Source organism: Perissodus microlepis, chromosome 6 (genome assembly GCF_051167445.1).
Source record: "Perissodus microlepis isolate ML-2025 ecotype Zambia chromosome 6, ASM5116744v1, whole genome shotgun sequence".
Classification (NCBI taxonomy): domain Eukaryota; kingdom Metazoa; phylum Chordata; class Actinopteri; order Cichliformes; family Cichlidae; genus Perissodus; species Perissodus microlepis.
The window spans coordinates 2,733,501-2,758,160 of NC_140466.1; the positions used below are offsets into that span (position 1 = coordinate 2,733,501).

At 40.5% G+C, this 24,660-nt stretch overlaps 1 protein-coding gene across 4 annotated transcripts in view; it reads right to left on the reverse strand.

The window, feature by feature from the left end:
- sorcs1 (sortilin-related VPS10 domain containing receptor 1) overlaps positions 1–19,167 on the reverse strand; it is a 182,539-nt gene extending 163,372 nt beyond the window's left edge. For 2 of the 4 annotated variants that reach the window (XM_084930168.1, XM_084930169.1), the window contains exon 1: positions 18,271–19,167. In XM_084930168.1, the coding sequence (XP_084786294.1) occupies positions 18,271–18,963 (693 nt within the window). In that variant the 5' untranslated portion in view covers positions 18,964–19,167. The remainder of the gene's footprint in view (positions 1–18,270) is intronic. The other 2 variants (XR_014800431.1, XM_084930170.1) reach the window with 2 other exon arrangements.
- Between the last annotated feature and the right edge of the window lie 5,493 nt (positions 19,168–24,660).

Here is a 24,660-nt window from a genome sequence, read left to right on the forward strand (position 1 = left end):
ATCTTGACTGGAAAAACTGAACTGGATATCAGTGACAACGTGCTACAGCTGATCCATTTTCAGCTTATATATACTTTTGTGCTGTTAAGATGTTATATCTTTACACATGACAATAATAGACATGGAAGTGATTTTAAGTAAAACATGATGCTGTCCTGGATTGGTGCTGAGCATGTTGCATTTCTAACAAATATTCTTCTCATTTACTAATTTATGGTTTATTTCTATTTTGGATTTCTTTCATCGATTAAAACCCTTTAAGTGACCCAAAATGAGCATTAGGGTCTCGCCTTTCCTGGTGGGCTTTTATTGTGAAACATCTTCGGAAAATGTTGAGTTTCGCTGAGAGCTAGTCGGGTGACTACAACCACCCAATTTTTCGTATAGCAAGTGTAAACGGAAAACAAATCAGATTCGAGACTGTGCACTGGTCAGCATAGATAGATTTCTTCCACAGCATTTATCCTGTCTTTTTTCTCTCTCCCCAACCAATCACAGCAGATGGCCCCGCCCCTCCCTGAGCCAGGTTCTCTTGGAGGTTTCTTCCTGTTAAAAGGGAGTTTTTCCTTCCCACTGTCACCAAAGTGCTGCTCATAGGGGGTCATATGATTGTTGGGTTTTTCTCTGTATGTATTATTGTAGGGTCTACCTTACAATTTAAAGCGCCTTGAGGCGACTGTTGTTATGATTTGGCGCTGTATAAATAAGACTGAATTGAAATAGAATAGTATTGTTTATTAATTTTTTAACTTTCAATGTTTATTCTTTCTTTTTCTGTCCACACAGACTTTTTACTTGCATGTAACCAAAGTTTTCTTGAATGCCACAGGTCACTAGAATGTTTAGTTACCAGTAATCTTCTCCCTCGCCTACAGATTTTATATTTTCATGCACAGATATATGTTTTTAGATGTTACCCTCACAGTACCTTAACATTGGTCAGGAGGACAAAGCAGAAAAAGTGAAATATTTAGTGACTGAAAACTGTATTTTCTTTATTGAAAAGAAAAACTTAAAACTGTGAACTTGTCAAAATGACCCTACACAAGTGAAGAAACCTCCTTAAAAAGTATGTACTAACTCCGAAAGTCTGTATGCATGCCTCAGAGCTGTTAATAGCATATGGATGTTTTCTGCATCTGATCCAGCGGTGCTACTCTAGACAGCAGTAAAGCAAGGCTGTTGACACTGCAGCTAATGCGCCATGATTGTTGGATGCTGGCTTCAAGAGCCGTGACACGGGGAGCTCGGTCGATCAAAGCGTCGTCCAAGGCATACATGGTAATTCACATGGTAATGACAGGGTTGAGGTAAATTTGTTTAGACGTCAGCAGATGTGGCAGATACTGTATCTCCAGATGTCTTCATCTTTCCCTAGTGTGTCTTTTCAAGGATGACAATATACACAGATGGGACCTGCCAAAAAGCAGGAAGTGATTTCTTTTTCTAGAAAGGTATTTCAGGTTCGTAAAACTCCTGGGCATCTCTTTCAGGGCATTGCCCAAGATAGAACAAAGGCAAGCCTGTGACAAATGTGAACAACAGTGCAAGACAATTTGATTTGCCCACATTTTTGGTCTGAGCAATATATAATGCATGATTTCACAGCTGTTCGTGACATGAGCCTCAGTCATGAAACGGCTTCCATTCAGTCACTACAGAGCCATGGTTTGATTTTGATTCCACACAGTTCTACTTCATAAATCCTCAATATTGCTCTTGTTCCGTTATTCAGTCTCATAACCGAGTGTTCATCAATTACCTGCAGCCATAACGGAAAAGAAAACCGAGCAGCAGCACGAAGTATTATTCTCTGAAGTTCTTCTTTATAAACACTTGACACAAAGTGATAATAATATAGAAATAATATATTAAGTCAACTGTTTCCTAATGACTTACTACATATTATATACGCATGACTTATACATATAGACTCGTGCAGCATAACATGCAGCTGTTCAATTAAATTTCATGTCTATCTACACATCTGTTGCACACTGCACTCCTACACAGCTGCTCAAATCTTGTGGAGCGTTATTGCGCAGACGTCAAATTGTGATAGCATGGAAACATTACACATTGTGTCTGGATCATCCAGACACTATAAACTGTCAACATGCTTAGTTGGTGTGGTTTTACATACGCTCGGATTGGCCCATTAATTACTGTTATCTCTGAAACACCCATCTTCCTATTGATTGTTATATCAAATGTGTTTAAATTAAGTTTATAAGTGTGATCACATGCACGCGCAGACAAGAAGGAACAAATGTTAAATAGCAACCTTTGATTTTTAAAGTGCTCCAGAACATATATACTAATAAAGACGTGATAATTTGCGGCATTTCTCAACCCAAATATTAAGTCAAAAAATAAAGCCAAAAAATGCACTTCCTTTCACTGCCACTTGAGGTGAGCTCCAAAAGTGATTCAGCCCCCACAGACTCTCATGTTAAAACTAGAGATGGACCGATCCGATATTAGGTATCGGTATCGGTCCGATACTGACCTAAATTATTGGATCGGATATCGGAGACAAATTTAAAAAAATGTAATCCGATCCATTAAATATCACTAAAGCACCTCACAAAACTTGCGACATGGTGTAACTCAGCTCATAACCTTAGCACGTCGGAGCATTGTGCGTCATTGTGTGTAGCGTGTGAGACCTGTCAGCGGTCATAGTTGAGCATTAGGAGCCTCGCTACCAACCTGGCATTTCATCTCCGAGAAAGTTATCCCCGAGAGAAGTAAAGCAAGTGTGTAAGTTCATCTCTGAATGTTTGTAAAGCATTCCCACGTTAAGCTTATGACTGCCTCTCATTCTCTCTCCCTCCCTCTCCTGCTGCTACTTCAATCATGAAACCGATTAATGATCAGCTGATCGGCTTTTCTGTCGTGAGTCCGTCTCTCTTGTTTGTTTTTGGCCCACTTTGCACCAGAAAGAGGAAACCAGCAGCTGAACAACAGCAGCATGTTTAAGCTTGATAAGCTGTTGTTAGAATTTATTTAATATTACTTTCTACACCAGGATCTTTTTCTATGTAGCTGACAGCTGGTAACTGTGCAGGGGCGGATCTAGCAAAGTTTAGCCAGGGGGACCGATAGGGCATGAACAGGGAAAAGGGGGCACAAAGAAATACTTTTCTTTCTTATTCTCATTTAAAATATCTAGCTTTTAATAAATAATTATCTGAATCTTACATGTATAGAAGTCCATTACTGAATATAGTGACTATTAAGTCTAATATATACCCTAGTGAGCTATAGTATGTTTTCCTTTGGGAAGGTACCACCTGTGCAGTCTGCAATTATGTTGAAGAAAGATGTTGAATCTATTTAATTATTGTAGAAAAAAGAACTGATTTCTGTGCATTTTTTTCTTTTACAAGTGCATTAAATTAAAGCTGATTACGTCGATTAAGCATCATGAGGCGGACGGTGGAGGGTGGATCCCTTTTTTTTTGCTGGAAGTTGACAACCCTATTAGTTAGGTTGTTTAATATTTCTGCTAAGTACTCTTTAAAATACCAGAATAGGAAGGATAGTGGAGGTTTAAGTTCATTAGATTGACCAGCATTGCTGAACTATGAAATATTTTGGGAGCAATGTACTTTTTGCATACAGGTATAACAGAATAGCTTTAGTGTTTTGTTTTTTAAAACTTGAGTATGAACTTATACAAAATGCAGCAAGATATTAAAAACAGTTTTATTGATTAAAAAATACATTATATCAGATTCATATCGGTATCGGCAGATATCCAAATTTATGATATCGGTATCGGACACAAAAAAGTGGTATCGTACCATCTCTATTTAAAACTGTCCAACCTTCCATTATTAAAAAGCCTTTGTACACTATAATACAAATAGTTTTTCATATGATAGTTTCAAGCTGCATAGCATCTATGGGTGGGTACATTCTTATACAGTATAATGGATCTATTTGGATACTGGAGTTTGGGGTGCAGATGTTTTGGTCATGTCCCATTATAGGCGTCTGCCAGGCTTCACCTCAGCTAATATCAGAGGCTGAACTACTCGTCTCCACTCCGTTTGCGATGCTCGTGCTTTCTGGAGCATTTTAATGAAATGCCATGCGGTGCAGACCATCCAAGAAGTCTGTGCTTTAGTTTTAGTAGCATTTGCTAACTATGTTTTCTAGCATTCACTGACAACTTAGCACTCCAATCACTTGTCCAAATATGGTCACTTCTGGTTCCGAGAAAAATGACTTCATTGCTGCGGCCCTAACTTGTGGCTATATCCTTCCACAGACATAAAGTCAATGGGAGTTCATTGCTAAAAGATAAATCTGTAAATAACCAAGAAGAAAGTAGTGCAGAAAACACAGCCTGAGGTTTGAGGTGTCAATTCTCCTTTGCAGAACATCTGACAGCATAAGCTCACAAAGCATGTTACCTCCAGCAAGATGGTAAACCAAGTAAAACACTGAAACTGTCAGGTGATTCTCTCTCAGCAGTCAAGAGCATCCTGACATTCAGCTGTGCTGAATCTCTGCGATCTGGAGGGAATTTCTATTACAGCTGTAAGACTATCATCCTCTCCACAAAGACCATCTCTGCTTTACCTTTTTACATCAGCAAAACATCATAATTACAGGATCGGCTCCGAGTGTGTACTCTGTGCACTCTGACTTTCTCATTTTCAATTAAAATTCATTGTACTGATTTGCAGCGCTAATGTGGTATTATGCACTTCCACTAAACACAGGTGTTAACTGGGCTAATAGATGCTGAAAGAAGTGTTTAACTGGCATGTGTATGATGAATTTACCGTCACGTTTCATAAATCTTAATTATAAGGAACCACAAAGTCAGTTCACTGTAACTTTTTTAATCATGTTGAGAGATATAAAATATTCCAAATGGGAATTATCATTTAAAAAAACACGATTTTAGCATTTTATTCTCTAGTGTTTGATAAGGTTTGTTTATTCATCTAGAGATTACACTCGGGTATACATGGACACTCACACCAACCCTTAGGAACCTTGGCAGCTTCTATAGAAAAGAAACACTGTGTGAGCTTTAGCATCAAAGGAGATAAGAGAAAAACAAGAAAAAATGCATTTCAACATATATTCTTGTTATTGTACTTTTTGAGAGCAGTGGCCTTTGTAGCAGAAAAACACATTGATCATAATGAGCAGCACTGTGATATGGACTCATTATAAGATTTGTCAATTGCAATGTTAGGTCACCTCTGCACGCACAGCCAGGAAGAGTGTGGGCTTTTGTAAAGGCAAAGAAAAGGGAAAAAGGATCAGTTTGTTGTCGCCTTTAAAGAGAAACTGTTCGCTATGCACCATTTCAATGAGTATGAGTGGGCAACACAAGGTCTCCTCTGAAGCTGGATTCTGCTATGAATGCAGACAGAGAAAAAAAAACAGCTGCTTATCAAATGCAACTGGCGTGCATTTAAAAACCAGAGCCTCTTCCATCCATCGCCTGTTTCGCCAGCTATCCCTACCGCCCTGTCTCCATGCTATATCAGGCTCGGTCAATTAACTTGACCGGCCGTCTCATCTGCTTCTCTCAGTCAATGCGCTTTGCTCTTAGAAAACACCTTTTTCATCTTTCAGACACATTCCTGTGGTTTACAGATTGCCAGGGATTCAATTTGAGCCACAGAAATGTCCCGTGCAATTCTCAAGCTGATCAGCGAGTGAGATGGGACCGCAGCCTCTTGGCTGCCTTGCAATAGCTGCAAGAATCACCCTTGTCAATCTGAATTGCTATGTCGGGGAAGAGGTTTCAAAGGAAGTGCGTAATATATAAACACCACGACCACAGATCGAATGTTTGTGCCAGAGAGCAAATCTGCACTTGGAGGGTATCTGCTAAATCTCTAAAGCTGAACTTTTTCAGATATCCCAAAGTAATTTAAACTCCTTCCTCCTGCTTAATACACTCTGTGTGCTGCATAAATTACATTTGCTTCAACAACTTCCACAAATGTCCAGACAAAATCTGATCTGTAAGTGTGCTCTACCTCGCAGCTCAGCCTTTAAGCCACGCTTCAATGCTCTCCTAATAGTGTCCAGAGCTCTTCTTTCCCGTACACCCATCACTTCCATCACTGTCATTCACATCAAAGTGTCAATCACATCACGGGGGCAGTGGGGCAGCTGCAGTACTGTCGCCAGCAGCAGCAGAAAAGTGAGTGCACTGATGAGAAATGGCATTGTGTTAAAAAAAAATACATGTGCTGTATCACAAAGGCGCACATAGAGGCATTTGCAACAAGTCAAGGCCAAGGCTTGCAGGTTTTGGGTTTAATAACGGGTTTCATTATGACAAGGCTAACAAATCTTTAATGAAATCTTTTATTGCTATAAAATCTCACACTCTATGGCACTACTGTATCAGACATGTTAGGCAACCCAGCTGAACTGAACCAGTTTCAGAAATTATCCATTTATTTCTGAACTATCAGGAAATGATTAAGTAAGTGAACATACAGAGACATACTAAGACATTCAAGTCATTCCCACTCAAGGCCATTCTTTTTCCTGAGCTAATACGTAACATTGCTGGGACTCATTAATTATGTTGTCCTCACACTTTTACACTACTTGCCCTGTCATTTGGCTGATAAATACACACTTAAGCTGAAACATAAATAAGTTAAAAAGATCATGTAAAGACAAAAAACAAATCGACAGTTTGGTCCATTTGTCCTTTAAGTTGGAAACAATGATATTAATTGAATTAGCCTACACTGTAGGAGTCAAATGAACTGACTTTAAGATTAGAAGCAGAGGGAAATATTGCTCTTACATACGTTTACAGGATTTAGTTAAAACATCAATGCCAGTAAGCTAAAACAAAGAGCCAATCCACTTAGCACAGTACAGACTATAGGCTTGTCACAGAGCGAAAGAGTTAGCTTGCGGTATGCTAACCTTCCCGCTAAGTTGAGAAGGGTCTGGCTGCAGCCACTGTGGAGATCCACAGTAGGTGGAAACACGTGATACAGTGGAAACCGCGAAAGTGGATCGTAAAGGCTGGGACAGAGTCATTCATATAGATGTCGCATGGCTGAGAGCGGCTGGCCCGGGTTCGAATCTGACCCGTGGCCTTTTGCTGCATGTGCTACCCGCTCTCACTCCCACAGCTTTCCTGTCACTCTTCACTCTGCCATTTCAAATAATGCCTTAAAACAGCCAAAATACCCAACATACAATTTGTTCCTCTCCCAACAAGAAAGCTTTAAAAACCATCAATATTTGTAATATTTTTAATGTCTTTCTTTCATTATTCAATGTCACTGTATCGCTCGCTTTCTTTTTTAAGTTAATTTTCTATTTTTTCTCCCTTTTAATCTTTATCTCGATCTTATTTGTTTAATTATACATACTCTCCCACTTTATTATTATTTTGCACTACAAATGTACAATGCCTCCTCCATGTATTATGTTTGTTGTCATTGTTCCTTTTGAAATAAAGCTGGAGGGAAAAAAAAGCATACTGTGGAGCTCCACAGTGGCTGCAGCCAGGTGCTCTTGCCTAAGGTTGTGGTGTGACTTTGGGAAGGCGCGCTACACTTCTGGGAACTGTGAGTTTGAGGTGATGTCACATTATTTTAGCAGGAATCTTCCACTAATGTACAGATGCTTTTGATGCTCTTAGTTTTTTCAGCTTAATGTAGAGAGTAGCTTACAGATTACTTTGGAATTTTAGTCTTTAAAGACTTTAACGTTCATCTTAACTCGATACTGTGGCTTAAATTGATGAATTTCTACTGTTTCCTTGCTTGCCATTAAAGACAATTATGCAATGGGTCAATTAAAAAAAAAAAAAACAGAGCATTTTAATGCATGAATCAATTGATAATTTCACAGTCAATATAAAAGGAAGAAACTGAACAATCAGCCACCTGTATGAGATCCTCAGTACTCTGTGCTGTGTATAAATTTACCCACTTTCTGCAAAGTCAGAGGGTCACAAATTGAGTGTGAACCGTACATGGTTCAAAACTAAAGGATTGTAGGAGTAATACTCTCAGGACCTCCTGAGAGTACTTATTAAATAAAGTGTCTGTTCATAAGGGCCTCGCAAGCTTGGCTGACAGTGTCCCAATATCCCGCATTATCTACAAAATGTATATATTTTGTGAAGAGGGAGCTTGCCTGCAGGAAGACAGAGTACTCAAGAGACTGAGTTTACACCATATGACTTCAGACTGAAAGAAATAAGGACTTATTTGTGTGGGGCTCACTTGGGATTTTGCTCGTAGAAAGACAGAGGGACTAGGAACCTAGTTTGTTTATAAGCATGTGCAGCTTGATGGCAAGTAAACGCTGTTCAGCGGAGCGTGACAACGTCCCCCCTTCCTGATCACTCCCAGGCACGTACCCGAAGGATCGCTTAGCCCACACAGCAGCTTCGGTTGTTGTTTCGATGTGTCTTTCATGCTTCCTCTCAGCAGGATGTGCTAAGTAACAGGTCTGAAAGCACACAGATTAGACTCCACTCGAATTAAATTTGGATGCTCACAACCTGATTTGGAAGCTCACACTGTAATTGCAGCATTACGCAGGAAGAGTCTGGCCAAGGCACCGGGTGCATGTGAGTAAAATAAACAGAAAGAAACAGACATGGATACAGATTAAGGAGAATAAAAGCACATGAAACAGAGAACTGGCTGTGTACAAATATCAAATGTGACCGAATCAACTTAAAAAGATGTCATATTAAAGGGTAAGTCGCTAATGACACACTCATGACTCAAGTGTGTAGGATGATGTAAACCTATCATGTATAATGTATAGCTAGTAATTCGAGGCATATATTTATTGGACTCGATTTTTACCCAAATATTTTATAATAAGGAAACCAGTTAAAACGAATAATTAAATTATTCCTGACCTGCTGTCCATCTACACCAAGCGGTGCACGACTAAAGCCCGAAGATTATGATGGACCTCTCTCATCCCAACAATGGACTCTTCTCATTGTTGAGGTCTGGGAAGCGCTTCCGGTCCCTTAAGGCCAAAACAGAGAGAATGAGGAGGAGCTTCTTCCCCCGGGCTATTCGGTCTTTGAACCAGGTGTAGGACTGTAGGACTGGACTCACACACTGTTTATTTGCACATTCTTTTACTGTAAATTTCTAAGTTAAAATCTGTAAATTTTGTAGTAATCTGTCAATCTGTCAATTCTTACTGTCATTTAATGGTCGGGCATTGCACAGCAATAAGCATTTCACCACATGTCGTATTGTGTATGGTTGTGTATGTGACAAATAAAATTTGAATTTGATTTGATTTGAACAGCGATGCGATCGATATTAATTAATTTCCGATCTATGGGTATCAGCATTTACAGCGACTAGTAAACCAAAAAAGAGAAGGCATCGGAGAAACGCCGTTCAATTCTGCTATGCGAGCTGCTGTTGCATCATTTACCACCAGAGGGCACTCTCTAACTCTCTGTTAGCAACAACAACTAGCTGATCTGAGCAGGCTCAAGCAAAAGGTAAATGAGTAAATAAATAAATATACCTGACAAAATTTAGGAAAAACTGTGCATATTTAGTATCTGGAAGAACACTAAACACATCAGCCAATATATCGGAATATCTCATTTTTAAATCAGCAAAGATCAGCATTGGTTTTAAAATCCTGTATCAGGTTCTACTAATAATCATCTGGATTTTGTTAAAACATCTGTGACTTTATTTGCTCCAAAAACACATTAATGTACAGAATACAAGTTCTCAAACAACAGCTCATAAACTGTACTTTTATATTTCTTGATGAAAAAAATCAATTTCAACAAGTTTTATACATTTCTCTTGTCAACAAACAGAAATAAAGGCATTTGTAGGTTAATTACTTGGCGAACCTTAAAGTGACTATTTGGAAGACGCGCTGTTATACCTGTGAAACAGTTGAGCCACTGCCTCGACTTCACTGTCAGGAAGAAGCCAAGAAAACATCTATAAAAACTGCATTTTTAACAGTGTTACATAAGAAATTGAATGAAGTTTTTAAGGCATCTGAAGATACAGCGTGTACACCTGAAAACATGTTAGTAAGGGTCAAGTGAAGAATGGAAACTAGAGACATGACAGTGAGAAATGGTGGAAATAAGCTTTAAAAACATTCAGTTTAATTAACGAAAGCACAAACGTAAAGGTTATTTTCAAGTTTCTTACTTCCCTTCTTCAGGATTCTTTTAAGCAACGTTTGTTTCATTGTAGCTCTTATCATGTTTTAGGATTCATACTTGTGATTTTTCACTTGGTGATTAAAAGTGGAGGGTTGGGGTGGGGGGTCTGGGTGACCTGTCACATTTAAAAAAACAAACTCACTCTTCTTGAGTAATATGTCTAAAGTGACTGTTGTAGTTTATTTCTGTTGTATTAAATGTTGTTATAAGAAGGGTATTCATCTCCTTCGTCTTCCTTCCTTTGGGGGGTCATCACAGCAGATCATCTGCCTTCATCTCACCCTGCCCATAGCACACTGGTCTACTTTCTAACCCGACTGTTCCGCTTCTTCTTTGCTAATCTCTTACCTTGAATGCTTTTCTGTACTTCCTCGTTTCACCACTAAGTCTCCTTTTCCTCCTTCCTCTGTCAGGACGATACACCAAACACCTTCTCAGTTTTCCTCACTACTCCAGCTGTACTGTCACAGCTATCTGGTATCTCCCCCTCCACCCAGATCCTTCTTCAGCTTCCACCACTTAATTCTTGTGTCTGCCTTCACTTGCTTAATCTTCTTGATTTCCAAAGTCATTCTGCAGATTACCATCCAATGCTGCTAAGCTACATTCTGACACCACTGTACAGTATAATATCTCTTTCAGCTTGCACCTTCTGCATAAGATGTAATCCACTCGGGTGCACATTTCTCCACTCTTATACGTCACCCAATGTTTCCCCTTCTTCTTAAAAAATATCTTTACCATACTTGTTGCAAAAACCACCACTATCCTCCATTCTTCTACTCTCTACACCATACCTACCCAACAGCTCCTCATCGCCTCTGTTCGCCTCACCTACACGTCCACTCAAGTCTGCTCCAAAAACAGAAACAGTCACCATAGTGTCCCAGGTCAACTTTGGCACAGAAACAAACATGTTTACAGTTTTCCGCAAAAATTGCTCTGCGGCTAATTTCCCCTTCATAACAGCTGTGATCTTTTTCTGAATTTATCAATTTGTCAAGGCTTAAAGTCAGGAGCACAGAGCAATGCTGCTGGAAGCTGTTTGATACGGTTTGATTGGATTCAAGTCACTGAACTGGACTTTTTTACCATATTTGTATTGTTTACTCTGTTGCTGCACAGTTAGTAGGTATGTGTAATTAGCAGGTAATAGCTACTACAATTTGTATGCTTGTCACAGAGCGAGTATGTGTGTGTGTGTGTGTGTTGACGCGATTGGGATTGAGGAATGTTAAAAGTGTTAACATGTTGCTAAACTTTACTCCAAAATAGGTCATTGTGTGCAGTTTAGAGCGGTTATAATGACTGACCTGATGGTGTATTTTGTGCTATTCTTTTCTTATGAAAGCAGATTTTCTTTGAATTTGATTTTGAGAATTTTCCAGGTACAATTACAGAAAAAATATAGAGTCAGTCGGTATTATTCTGTGGATACAAAATGTTATAGCAGTTTGTCCAATACCAAAAGGCTGCACTGCGAGCAAATGCATTCCAAACTTTTATGACAGATAAATGATTTAATTTTAAAACCTTTAGTGCACTTTCAAGAACAGGCTTTTATACTTAGGACTTAATATGTTGCAAGCCAACAAAACAGGATTGTAAAAAACAGATGAGCCATATTGCCCTCTAACCACACCAGTTTTCCCTTCTTGGCATATCTGTTCTAAATGACATGTCTGATGAGCCGGTTGTGAATGTTTTCCATCTACTGCTCGTCTCACAACTCCACGCGGTGTCGACAGTCCTCAAATGTCTGAAAATGAGCAAACGGTAAAGGCTCGGTGGTGTCAAGAGAACCGGCAGAGACGTGACTTTGGTAAAACAGATCTGGGGTCTGCGGTAAACTGGGTGTTGCTACGGCTATGGGAACGCATGCACAAATAGATTCTCTCAACACCTCTGGAGATGGTGTGAGACTGTCAGCTGAGACAGCATATGTGAGTGAGCTTCTCACAACTCTTCAAAGAGTGTCACATGATCAACTCCTCATTAATTGGTGACAAAATCTTATGATGCGTTACTTTTCTGTTTGTATGAGAGGAAAAAAAAACGGCACGCTGCATCGTCTCTACGGGGTTTCATTTCATAATTTACCTGCTTCTGTTTGCTTTTATTAGGTACGTTCCCACAGGGCTTGTCCTATGTCTCTGCAAGCTCAAAAGCAAACGTCTGAGGCTGACAGGCAATATGTCAGCCTCCCTCTGAGTGACAGACCAAGGTACTTAATGCCTGACATTTCATAATGTAAATAATGCTGTGGCGGTGCATGTCTTACATCCATCTGAGCAATATGCCACCAGTCCCAAAGTGACTCTGCTCTTTACCTGTAACCTTTTTTCATAGAATTTCAATGCTGCTCCTGCCAGTACCAAGAACACAGTCAGTATTTGATCAGTTAGATCTGCCGCTCTCTATCTGTGTTACTTGTAGATGTCAGTTGAAAACAGTTGGCAGTTTGAACAGTGATGTAGAAACACTGTAGTACTTAACCATTTCACTGGCCCTTATGGTGCCTCAAATGAGCTTTTATTATAAAGGCCACTCTTGTGATTTAAATCGTTCTTTTCAACTCTGTGATCTAATCTACAAATATTCCACAAAATAAAAAAAGTAAATGTACAAATAATGAAACACTCAAAAATATTAAGGGAAAAAGGGTGAAAAATTGAGTAGAGCTGGAAGTGGTGCAGGGCTACAAAAGGAGACAATGGGGGATTGATACGAATGTAGCGATTTCAGTTACATAATCAATATTATATTATCACTTATCATTTGATTCATTATTGATTCTCACTGGGTTCTCATCAGCTTCCCTTTGAGTCTCCATCATCTTTAAGCATCACATCAAAGACTTTATATTAATGCAAATTAACTGTATGCTCTGTGGGTAGATGTGTGTGTGAATGTGGGAGATATTTGCCCACTTTGATGTGATCAGTGTCGTGGTTGTTACTCAAAAAACTAATTATTACACATAATACACAAATGCTTAATTACTCCAAGGAGAAAGTAGTTCCTTATACTACTCGTTACATTACTTTCATGTTACACTGTAGAATGATCTGAAACACAGTGTCTGGTAATTACATAATTACCATTTAACAATGTAAACCTACAGGCTACGGCTCCACACACCAACACAAATCTCTATCCTTGTAAGAACACATTTGATCTTTCTCTTAGCAGAACACAAAGATGATGAAAACCAAAAGATGCTGCAGACTGCGCTGCTATTTTCCTCCTCCAACATATGAACTGAAATCAGCTGATTGTTGTGCCAGTACAATGACCGATAAGCAGCTCAAAGGGCAGACAGACTAATAATTCCAAGAAATTGGACTACTGGCAATGGTTCTCTACAACAACCAGTTCTCAGTTCTTCTCTTTTAAGGGGATAACTTCCATCAATTAAGGTTGGCTGTTTCATGGGTAGGACCACAGACTTGTCAGTGATGATACAGCCTGCAGACTGGAAGCCTGGTATCATTAAATGTGGCAGGTTTTACCACTACACTACTGCTGAACTGTTTTGTGGTTTTTTTTGATCATCGTATGCTATAAATGACCCACTAACCCTATAACCGTAACCTTAATAACCACAATAATAACCTTTATACTTGTCATTCAACACCATAAAGAATACATAAATTAAAATGCAGAGGCACACAGAATGCATTTTAAGTACACAATATGCCAAATCTGTAAAATCACATAGGGAGGGATAAACTGTTCAAAAGTTTTGGCTGAATCCACTCTGAGCTCTACGTAGACCTTAAAACAACCAAATGCATCTGCTCACGGTTCCCAAGAGGAAGAGAATACATCAAAGCTCAAGACGCAAGTCTTCACTAATCCATTTAGTGAACTAAAAGCAAACACTACAACATTAAAAATAAATCCTGTAGCAGACGGCAAGACAATGAAGAGTCAGAAAGTAATCAAGTTGAAATGAAACGGGGGTGTTTTTAAAGTTATAAAGAAAAGACCCAAATCGGAGGAGCTCAGGTCAAAGTTTGGAGTTACACAACTAGATTTCCTTCATTCCTCACAAATATTTTGTTTTGCATATTTAACCTTCATCTGTTTTAGGTTTATTTTTTAATTCTCACAAGTGCCAGTTTAATTTGATCCTGCATATTGGTCGGTTTGGAGACGTAGATCATAGCAGCCGTTAAACTGTAAGATGGTAATCCTAAATTTTTTTGTTCTCGTTCATTATACAAACTTAAAGCTAATCCGACAGCCACATTTGTTGTGTTGAAATGATCGAATGTTGATGGAGCAGTGGGAAAAAAAATGTTTGTCCTGTCCTCTACTGTTAGCGCTTACCTCAAATTGAATCAACACTTACAGTATGGCAGTTACATTTTTTATGTTTTACTGGAAATGAATGAGAAAGACTTTTAATTCACAGCCTCCTTCACCTGTTTGATTGCACTACTTGTGAATGACACATATGAGTATTGACGGATTCTCAGTGACACCGTCTTTAGATCTTGCCATGCCATTACTACAGCGCAGTGCTGTCCACCTACACAGCTCAACACAGCAAGTTCACAGCAGCTCTCTGTGCTGTCAAATGTCTTTCTGGAGAGTGCAAGGAAGTAAAAGAGACAGACACAAAGAAAAAGGATTGACAAGCACAAAAAAAGAGAAAAGTCCAACAGAATGACAAATCATGCCCTTGATAAACACTGGGGCCATTCTCTGGGAGAGGGAGAAGTTTTAGAAGTTAAACTTTGGGCATGTGACCAAAAAACTTGAGTCCTGGATTTTTATTGAAGCTGGACATAAGTGTATGATAAAAGTACAAATCATGGGCGTAACGTAGAATACACGTGTCCAGACTGCCTTTTTATTACTTTCGTTATGATGCCGGGTGTATGCGTGCAAGCGTGTTTTCCTTTGTTTGTTGTTTGAGGCTAACGTGACTCCTGTGGCCAATGTTTCATGAGTCATAATTACAACCTCCAATCCAGCCTGACATACAAGCTTTCAGTAATCTGGGACATCTGAGGGATGAGCAAAAATGCCTTAAAGGTTAAATATTAAGAGCATCAGAGCCCTTATCTGTATCCCTTTCACTTTGGCTCCGTGGCATGCCGTTGACTCATCTGTTTATTTATAACGTGGCTCCGATTGTAAAGACCAAGCACATCTGTTCCTGCTTATAGCAACAACTCGACATATTTAATGCAGGATGTTCTCGAGTTCGTCGTCTGCATCGGCTGAAAGAATAGGGGCAAATTGTTTCACAGTCACACAAGTCTATTCATATCACAAAACCAAATAGGGCTGCTAAATAGTAATGACTGTTTGGTTTTTGAGGGTGAACGCAAGTTGGTGGAAGCAGAGCAGCAGAAATGAAAAATAGGAGGAAAAAATCCAAACCGTTTCTGACATTCTCCAGATTTTTTCCTCCCTCGTCTCCACTGTACGGTCATTTTGTGTCATGAGCTACACTAGTTTGTCAAGCCGACAGAAACACCCGAGGCACAGGATGGGATTTCAGTCCAAAGCAAAGTGCAGGCCATGGGAGCCGGTGATACGTGTTTGACTGTAATTGGTTTGGTTACAGACAGGCCTAAGTGGTGTGGGTGTAACACCGAGCTGTGCAGTGTGGAGCAGTTGGACTTGGACATTTGGAATTGAGAGGGGGGAAAAGATTTTCTATGTTTTATTGCCTTCCAGTCGAGGCTAATTATGTTTTGACTCTGAAGAAGAACAAGCAGCCTTGTTGAGATATCAGTGCTCACAGCAGATGAATATATTTGAACTGTGCTCTAGTGATTTTTTTTCATTAAGCTTCCCAAAGTCTCTCTTCGCATCTCGTGATGTTAATTAAAGTTTCAAGCAATTATTTTAAAAAAGCGTTTATGCTGAGATAAAGCATGCTTTGTATAGGTTTAGATTCGTGTGTAGATTCGAGCCGAGACAAAATGTTGAGCTCTTTTCCTCCTCCTACACCCGCTGCTTGTTCCCTCTACAGAGGGAGCAAAAATGCCTCATAAAAGGCAGCTTCCGATAAAATGTGGACGACACGGCAAGGAATGACACATCCACTGCCAGCTAATGTCCGAGTAGACTCACACCACATTCTCCAGATACTCTGAGTGTTGGGATCCAGCATCATCAGCTGGACCCGAACACTAATTCTAGTCCAATTACCGTTAAGTGAATGGCTTAAAATTCCACGAGTGCGACGAGTGTGAACCTGCTCTAAGAGCTGAACCGAGGCAAAGGACACGTTTGACATTGTCGTCACCTGGACAACGGCCACGATGTGGAAACACCCACAAAATTAAGACACACTCTTCATCCTGGTGACACAACAAAAGAAAAGCCAAAGTGTGTCTCTTACCAAAGTTTCAATACCAAAAGCAGTGCAGAAATTATAAGCCAATGTTTCCATTAGGATGTCATAAAAAATAATAACCTTTTTAAAAATGTGTCTTCAGTCATTATTCCAGAAAAACATCAAAAATCCAGTAACTATGTGAGTGTTTTGGTTTCCCTCACATTAGTGTGAAAAGGAATATTTAGGAATCAAGAGACATTATAATGCTTCCTCATGAATAATTAAAAAAAATGCAACCCTAAAAATGTTACAGTTGCAGCTGTGAAATTCTGAGCTGACATCAACATCTGAAATCATTTTGATCAATAATCTTTTTTTCTGGTCTAGAGGAGGTTTCTCTCTTTTTGTGGTAACTGATTTCACTTTAAATTGATGTTACGGTTAAAAAACAGAGAAATGTTCATAATAATCATAAAAAGTATGTAAACTTTGAGGTATTAATACCACTATCTGTAAATATTTTGCCCATGCAAGAAAAGCAGGCCAATACCAACACTTTAGTGCAAATCCTAAAAGAACTGCATTTAAGGAATTCCACTTTTTCTATGCAATCATTTGTTGTTTTTTTTTATCACACAAAATAAATAGTCTCTAACACTGTCCAGCTAAACTCAGCCCCACTGCTAACCCTCAAAACCTGCGAGGTGTCCTAGCCCTATGCTATGAAAATATGTCATTTTTGTTTTTGCAATTGTTGTCTCATGTGAGGCAAAGAGGAGACGGGAAAAATACAATATTCTGATTGAGACACTTTAAAAAAAAATGTATTTAATTTAGATCTTGGAATGGGGTCTAACCACAAACACACTTTTTTTTCCTCATATTAAACTTGGAGAAGTGAAGCAATAATTAAGCAGCCTGTTACAGGTGCACTTGCAGTTTCTTCCTCCTGCCTCATGAGGAACTCCAGCCGTGACCTGCAACACCGTCAAACCTAATCTCCTCAGTCCTGCCATTAAAAGAAAGGGCCCACGAGCAAATGCAACTGTCGACTTTGCAGTTCCTTTTACTGGCGTGTCTCAGGAAACCTGTCAGCAGTAGAGAAAAGAGGGAGGCTCAAGCTGCTTCACCTCTCCCACAACCTGCTGCACTACCTAAAAATCCTGCCTTCTGGCCACAGATGCTCAAAACGAACAGCTTTATCCCGACATCAGTTGAGTTGCTCAGACTGCAGAAGTTCCTGAGATAAAGCCCCTGGACTCCCACCCCAACCCGTCTCTGTACCTTCTTCAAGGGGTCATTCTTTGCCCACCAGACCAAAACCACGTGCACATTTAGGCCTGATATGAGATTCAAATACCATGAGTTAAAAGATTCCTGTGGAAATAATGGGCTAGGACTCCTGACTTGTGTTCTATAAATTTCAGATCCTTCATTTAAACCATGAAATGTGTGGAAATGTGTAGATTATTACATATGTGAATGGCCTGTATTTGTATAGCGCTTTACTTAGTCCCTAAGGACCCCAAAGCGCTATGTGGACCTGACAGTTTAATTAAGAAGTGGGGATCTGTACTCTCTCTCTCTCTCTCACTCTCTCACACACACACACACACACACACACTTTAAGCAGCGGAGACTCGGTTGGTTGTCCTGAGGCCGGTGTGCCCACCTGATGGCGGCCAGCCTAAGCGCACACTTGTCTCTGCTGTGATTTCGTGCATATGACCAGTGATGCTTTAAGCTGACACAGTGAATCACTTACGCTGCTGTTCTGCCCGGACCAGTGCACCATAGCCTGGTTGTGAGACGAATCTCCGGTCAAAGCGAACGTCGAACTGTTAAGTTTTAGCTCCTCCTGCCTCGGACCGGCGGCTCTCCGCTCCTCTCCGCTCCAGCGCAATTCAGAGCGCGCCACTCTGCGCCCAGCCACCGCGCCCGTGGCCTCTCCCCGGTCCTGATTCTGGGCCAAACGGGAGGATCCGACTTTGTCCCCGTGGCTGTTCCTCCTGGCGCGCCTCCTCACACCTTCGACACGGCCGTTCTTCTTCTGGCCACTCGCCGACACGTTGGAAACTTTCATCTGCGTAAACTCACTCTGGCCGAGTTCGCCTTTTGCGCGCAGATCTCGTGTATTCCGTTTGAGGCTCGTCTCCGGGTATTCCACCCGAGCTCGAGCGCATTCAGCGGACCCAGCTGCGCAACTGAGCCGCGGAGTTTCCGCACTCGCGGCCCCGAATCTCCGCTCACTGTTCCCAAAAACTTGTCCCCTGAACCCTGTTGCGGACTCGCTCGTGTGAAATTTCAGCAGTAATTCCTGTCCGAGCCACTTACTTCCAGGCTGGCATGAGCGGCAAGCTATCTCAGCCTCGCCGGCGTGAAGGAAGCAGGGCACCGCGAAAAGCAGAAACCAAAACGCGCGGTGCCACTTTGGGCAAAATATGACCTCCCCGTTCATCGCGGGCGGTGAGCAGGATGCCGTGGGTGCTGGAAGTCCTTTCCCCCTCGACTGTCCTCCCTTGATTTTCGGGGTGTAAACTGGCGCTCGGTTCTGGAAGAGGAACTGCTGCAAGTTGTGGCGTTGCCCAAATGCAGTGTTGTAAAAAGTGCGGCTGAGCCTAAGTGGTCCAAGTTGAAGGATTTGATCAAATGAAGCCGCGCGCGCATGGGGGAGGAGCTGAGAGATCCAGACTGAGAGATGGAAGGATAATGTTGCGACTGTCTTTCTCCATATTTGTTATTTGCCAGCATATGGCAGCCTATAATTAAAGCAGTCAGTGATACAGTCATTTTGTTCTGCTGCTCTTTTATTTCTCCTCACAGCCACATTTTTAGAGGAAGCTGCTGCAGCTTGTGTTTTTTCCTCCTCTCTCCTGTTGCTGATTTTATCACCAACCTCCCTCCGGGGAAGCACATTTCTTAATTTAGCAAATGAAACTGAGTTATTTTACCTGTGATGAACTTGTTTGGATCGGGCCCTTTCGGGTCTCAGCGGGAGCTTCGGGTAATTGGAACGTATTAATATGTTTCCAATTAAGCGCACTGTCACGGATGACATATTCCATGACTTATTAAACAGCAATAAAGAATTTAGCAGCCCACGCGGGAACATGAGATTTTTACACTTTGCATCTCTTCATACATCTCTCACCCCTCCAGGATGTGTTTGCGTTTACTGTGCGCACCAGTCCAGCTGCGGGGAAGCTATGGAGGCACCTGCGAGGCTCAGTGTGGACTGAGTCATGAGTATTTAAATGCTCTGGGAGACATCGGGTATGGTTTAGTGTCAGGCAACAGGGGCGAGTGGGACAAGGCTGGACATTCATTTCTATCTGACCCTGCAGGTCTCTGTGCCTAATAACTGAAGGATGAGCACTTAGTAGCACAAAGGCTATACAAATGGCCACAGACTACTACAACAGCTGGCTGCTTTCTATTTTGCAGCCATGAGGGAATAAAATGGACAGATTGTGCCTGAAGAGGTGATTATTTTACCACAAGGAAAAATATCTAAAGGCGACAGATTAAAGTGTAAAGGCTCATTGAAGTATTGCCAAACAACACTCCTGTGTAGAGAAACGCTTCCTCCCAACATATTTGCATCACGTGCTCTGAAAAAGCTGCTGAATATAAACTTGCTGGGTTTGAAAAGAGTCTTCTGTTGATAAGGACCCATCTGGGGCGATAACAGTGCAGTGCTGCTCATTCAGAGCCACCTTCACTGTTTCCTAAGAGCAAATCATCTCATTTCTCCGAGCTTTGAACCATAATCAAGCCATTTAACAGTGTCATGTCAGATGATGATTTTAGACTTCCTAAACTGTCTAAAGATTTGTTTTTCTTTGTTTGTATTTACTGCTATATTGTTGCTCATGGGGTTATTAAACCCGATAAACAATCCACTTAGCTCGCTATAACCTTCAGAGACGGTGGGAAAACGTATCCTGCAGCACTCTCCAAGGTCCTGATCTTGGAGTTTTCATGGTTAGTTACAAGAAGCTACATCCTCGTTAGATGATCCCTGCACTCACAGTTTAATGCACTTTGCCAATAAACCAGGCTTAAAGAAACCACTTTATTTTCTATTAAACTCGGAAAATACTCAATTTTTGATTAAAAGTATTGGCTAATTTTGAATTTGATGACAGTAACAGTGACAGGACCACGTACCACTGTGTAGCATCCCCTTTTCTTTTAACAATCATCTGCAAACATCGGGGACCTGAGAAGATCTCCTGCTGGAGTTTAGGGACAGCAATGTTGTCCTTGGTCTTTTTTTGTCATATCTTTGGTTTCATGATGCTCAAAATGTTGTCAGATGATGAAAGGTCGGGACTGCCGTGATTTCTGGAGGTGTTCATGCAGTGATTTCCGTGACAGAATCATGTCTGGGCCTGAAGATCACACGGATCCAATATTGATTTTCAGCCTTTTCCTTTGCGCACAGAGATTTCTCCACATTCTCTGAATCCTTGGATGATATTTTGAAGACATAATCAAAGACTTTTACGTTGAGGAATGTTATCCCAAAAAATGTCTACATTTGCAGTCTGTTCCAGTTGTCCATCTTTACTACAGGGAAACTGGTTCTATAAGATGCTCCTTTAAGAGCCCATCATTTAGTCGAACAGTTGTCGATTAACCTAATTAATTTCAAAATGTTTCTCCAGCTGTTTCTTTTCGGCCCCACTTCCTTCTCCAGCCTTTTTTGGCCCCATCCCAAAGTTTTTGAGACATGTTGCTGCCATCAAATTTACAATGAGCTAATATTTTTCAGGAAATAGTAAAATGTCTCATTTTAAACAGCCTTAATGTGTTTTCTGTGTCATACTGTGAAATTTGCATACCACTCAATTCTGCTTTTATTTACATTTTGCACAGCTTCCCAACTTTTTGGAGGTCGTATTTCTCTGTCTGTTTATTTAAGCACTGGTAGAGCCCCTCAGCTCATTTTCTGTCAGAAACCTCCAGTCATTATGTTCTTGTTGTTGTCTGTGTCATAGAGTCACAGTGAGTTTAGAGGTTTGTGTCACTGAAACAGTCTTGTTTCACGTTGTCCAGCATAACTGACCACAAAGGCTGTGTCTTTATACTGAGATGTAACCCGTTCATAACCTCTAGCTATAAAAACAATACTCACAATAAGAATCAGACTATGGAGCGGTCGTGGTTAAAACAAATAGTTCCCAAAATACAGGAAAATTTTTTTTTGTTTATTTCAGCATCATGGTTTTTTATGTTGGCATCAGTGTCTGACTTTTATTTACACATTACCTTTAAAAAAAAAGAAGTAATCCCTTACACTACTTGTTACATTCCTTTTCAATTACTTGTCCGCATAGACTGTGTTAACAAACTGGCTGAATGTTTCATATCTACAGATATACAGATACACACTTCTTTTAATACCACATTTAAAAACAGGCAATTTAAATATTAACACAAAGCTGAAAGCAAGATGGGCGAAAACAAACCAGAGAGCAGATACTATAATGACAGTGATTCCACTGTGGAAGTGAGTGCCGGTACAAATACACAGTCCTACAAGCCTGTACATCTCTGCCTTATCAGCCTGGCTGGGATCGGCATGGACTCCATCCAAACTCTGACATCAGCACAACTGACTGCAGTCGTCTCCTAAGTGATAGATGCCACTGCCAAGAAAAATACACCACTGCTCCATGGCAATAGGGCTGGAGGTTCATGACAAGCAGAAAAGAAGCCAGTTTGCACTGCTAACCTGCACCAGTGACTTAACAGTCAAACTCCAAACTCTGCATGTTCTGACTGTTCTGAGAAATGCCTGAAGGAGGTCAGGCTCGATGAGCCTTTTGGAGTGTTGGTTGCCTTTTTACCTCTTCTGAAATCCTCAAGAACTGCCTAGCTGTTTGGTGAGACTCCTGTCTGAAGTTTAGCATTACGGAAAATTTCTGTCTTTAAAAGAAGTCTGCACAAGTTGTTTCATAATGAATGCACCTATATTTTTCTCACCTGAATCTCACAAAAAATAATTTCTACGTGAGAGTATGCCAGTCTCACCTTTCCATAACTGAAGTCATGGAAAGCGATATCAACAGCGAGAATAAACTAAACCCATGTAACAATAAATTGCAGCACAAGCTTATTTTAAGGTAATGCGGAAACAGTGTTGTGACGGCACAGCTTGTGTGCCAGAGAGCAAATATCCCCTTAAAACAACACACATTAAAGGGGTTAATATGAATATTGTATAATCCTATTTGTTTTGAACACGCCAAACCTTTTTTTTTTAAATCACAGACATCAATTGTAGTATCGACCTGAAATATTCTGTATTACTCTGGTTAAACTATACACGTGATTTTCCTGCACTTCACTGTTCACCCTTAATATTGTTCTTTGGTAATATGGATGAAATGGCCCTTTAAATTACCCTCTCTGCTTTTTTTGTGACCGATCCTCCCCAGCCATGTTCTATCAGAGACGTTAAAGATGATAAGTGCTGCCTTTCTTCATGGCACACAGCATTAGGCAGACATATTGTACTGGATTAATGGTGCTGCAATGGGCAGGGCCCACATGGCTAGCAGACACTTATCAACCCGTTTGTGTGCGTGTGCGTGCGTGTGTGCGCGCGCATTGTAACCGTCTCACACCACATCATCTCCTGTCCCTGTCTGGACTCACCATCCATTCACAGGGAATCGATGTCTTGCCAATAGCAGAGATGGATTTTTGAGGATGTTGCAAAAGGCAATATGCAGGCCTGGGCTGTCTGATTTGTGTGCACCCCTTTGGACTATGAATGCACAACAAGGTGGTGAGTTTCAGAAATCAGAGAAAAGTGTTCTTGTGTGAAAAATGAGGGCAGGGAATTTACCGCAGGGCTTCAAAAAAATCTAACATAGTAAAATTTGCATGACTGAGAGCCTTTAAGCCTTTCCAGAGGCAAGTGGAACTACTCAAATGGTCTTTACATTTACACAGTGCAGAGTGTAAGTGTTTGACAGTTACACTTTTGTCCTTTTCTTTGCTTCAGAATATTTGATCTGAGGAGAGAAAAAAAACCTTTTAACACCCACCGTGTCACTGGAAACCCACCTAGGGTTAAGAGTAGAGGAAGGGTTCAATTAACGTCCACCCCATGTTATGGAAGTTTTTTGCCTGCTCCGAACACCCAAACGGGAAAGCTTTTAACAGAAAACTGTAATACCAAAGTGTTTAATACTTCATTTGATAGAGTAACATCATGTAGCTTATGAAAATCTGCTAATTTAGCGTGTGGTTAAATAAAGTTAAGCCACTGGTGACCTCATAGATTTTAGGAAATTAAAGCCTCAGTTCTATTTTGTGTAGGTTTACACGAGTGTCATAATAAGTGCCATTGAATCCTCCAGGAGTTTTGGACCAACACAGACATCAGCAGGTATCTTCTCTGGGAAGCTCTGCTTGGTATAGAATCTGTTTGCCTTTAATCTGATCGTCAGCAGGCAGCTCGCAGTTCAGTCAGACTGAGATCAGCTGACTGATTGAGCCTATCCCACCTCAGCGCTCTGAATGATTTAGTCAAGTTGGGCATGTGCTTAATTGGGCTGTTCTTGTTCTCCTAACCAAGCAGGTTATATTGTATTAACCTGACCTAAATGGGACATGAACCGCAACTTATTTAACTGCCACCGAGGTAATCAAAGTCAAAGTCGAATTTCTTTATATAGCACATTTAAAACAACAACCGTTAACCAAGGTGCTGTACAATTAAGATAATTAAAAGAAATAAAAACATAGGGAGACATGAGAAGAGTTAAGAAAAAGAATCATAAAATTAGAATATTTGAGTAAAGAATAAGATCAATAAAAGTAATACAAACTCGTTCTGATTTAAAAGCCAAGGAATAAAGGTGGGTTTTCAGACAGGTTTTAAAAGTGTCCAATGTTGGGGAGGTCCTGATGTGAAGGGGCAGTTTGTTCCACAGTTTAGGAGCAGTCACAGCAAAGGCCCGATCTCCTCTGTGCTTTAATTACCTCAGATTAAAGCACCAAGGTAGTCTCCTAATGTGTATTTTGTAGGTCTGATAACCTCACAACTGTTGTCACACAGCAACTACTTCAAATCCTACAACAACATTAAGAATCCAACTCTCAAAGATACCTTGAGTATACTGTTCAGACACATATG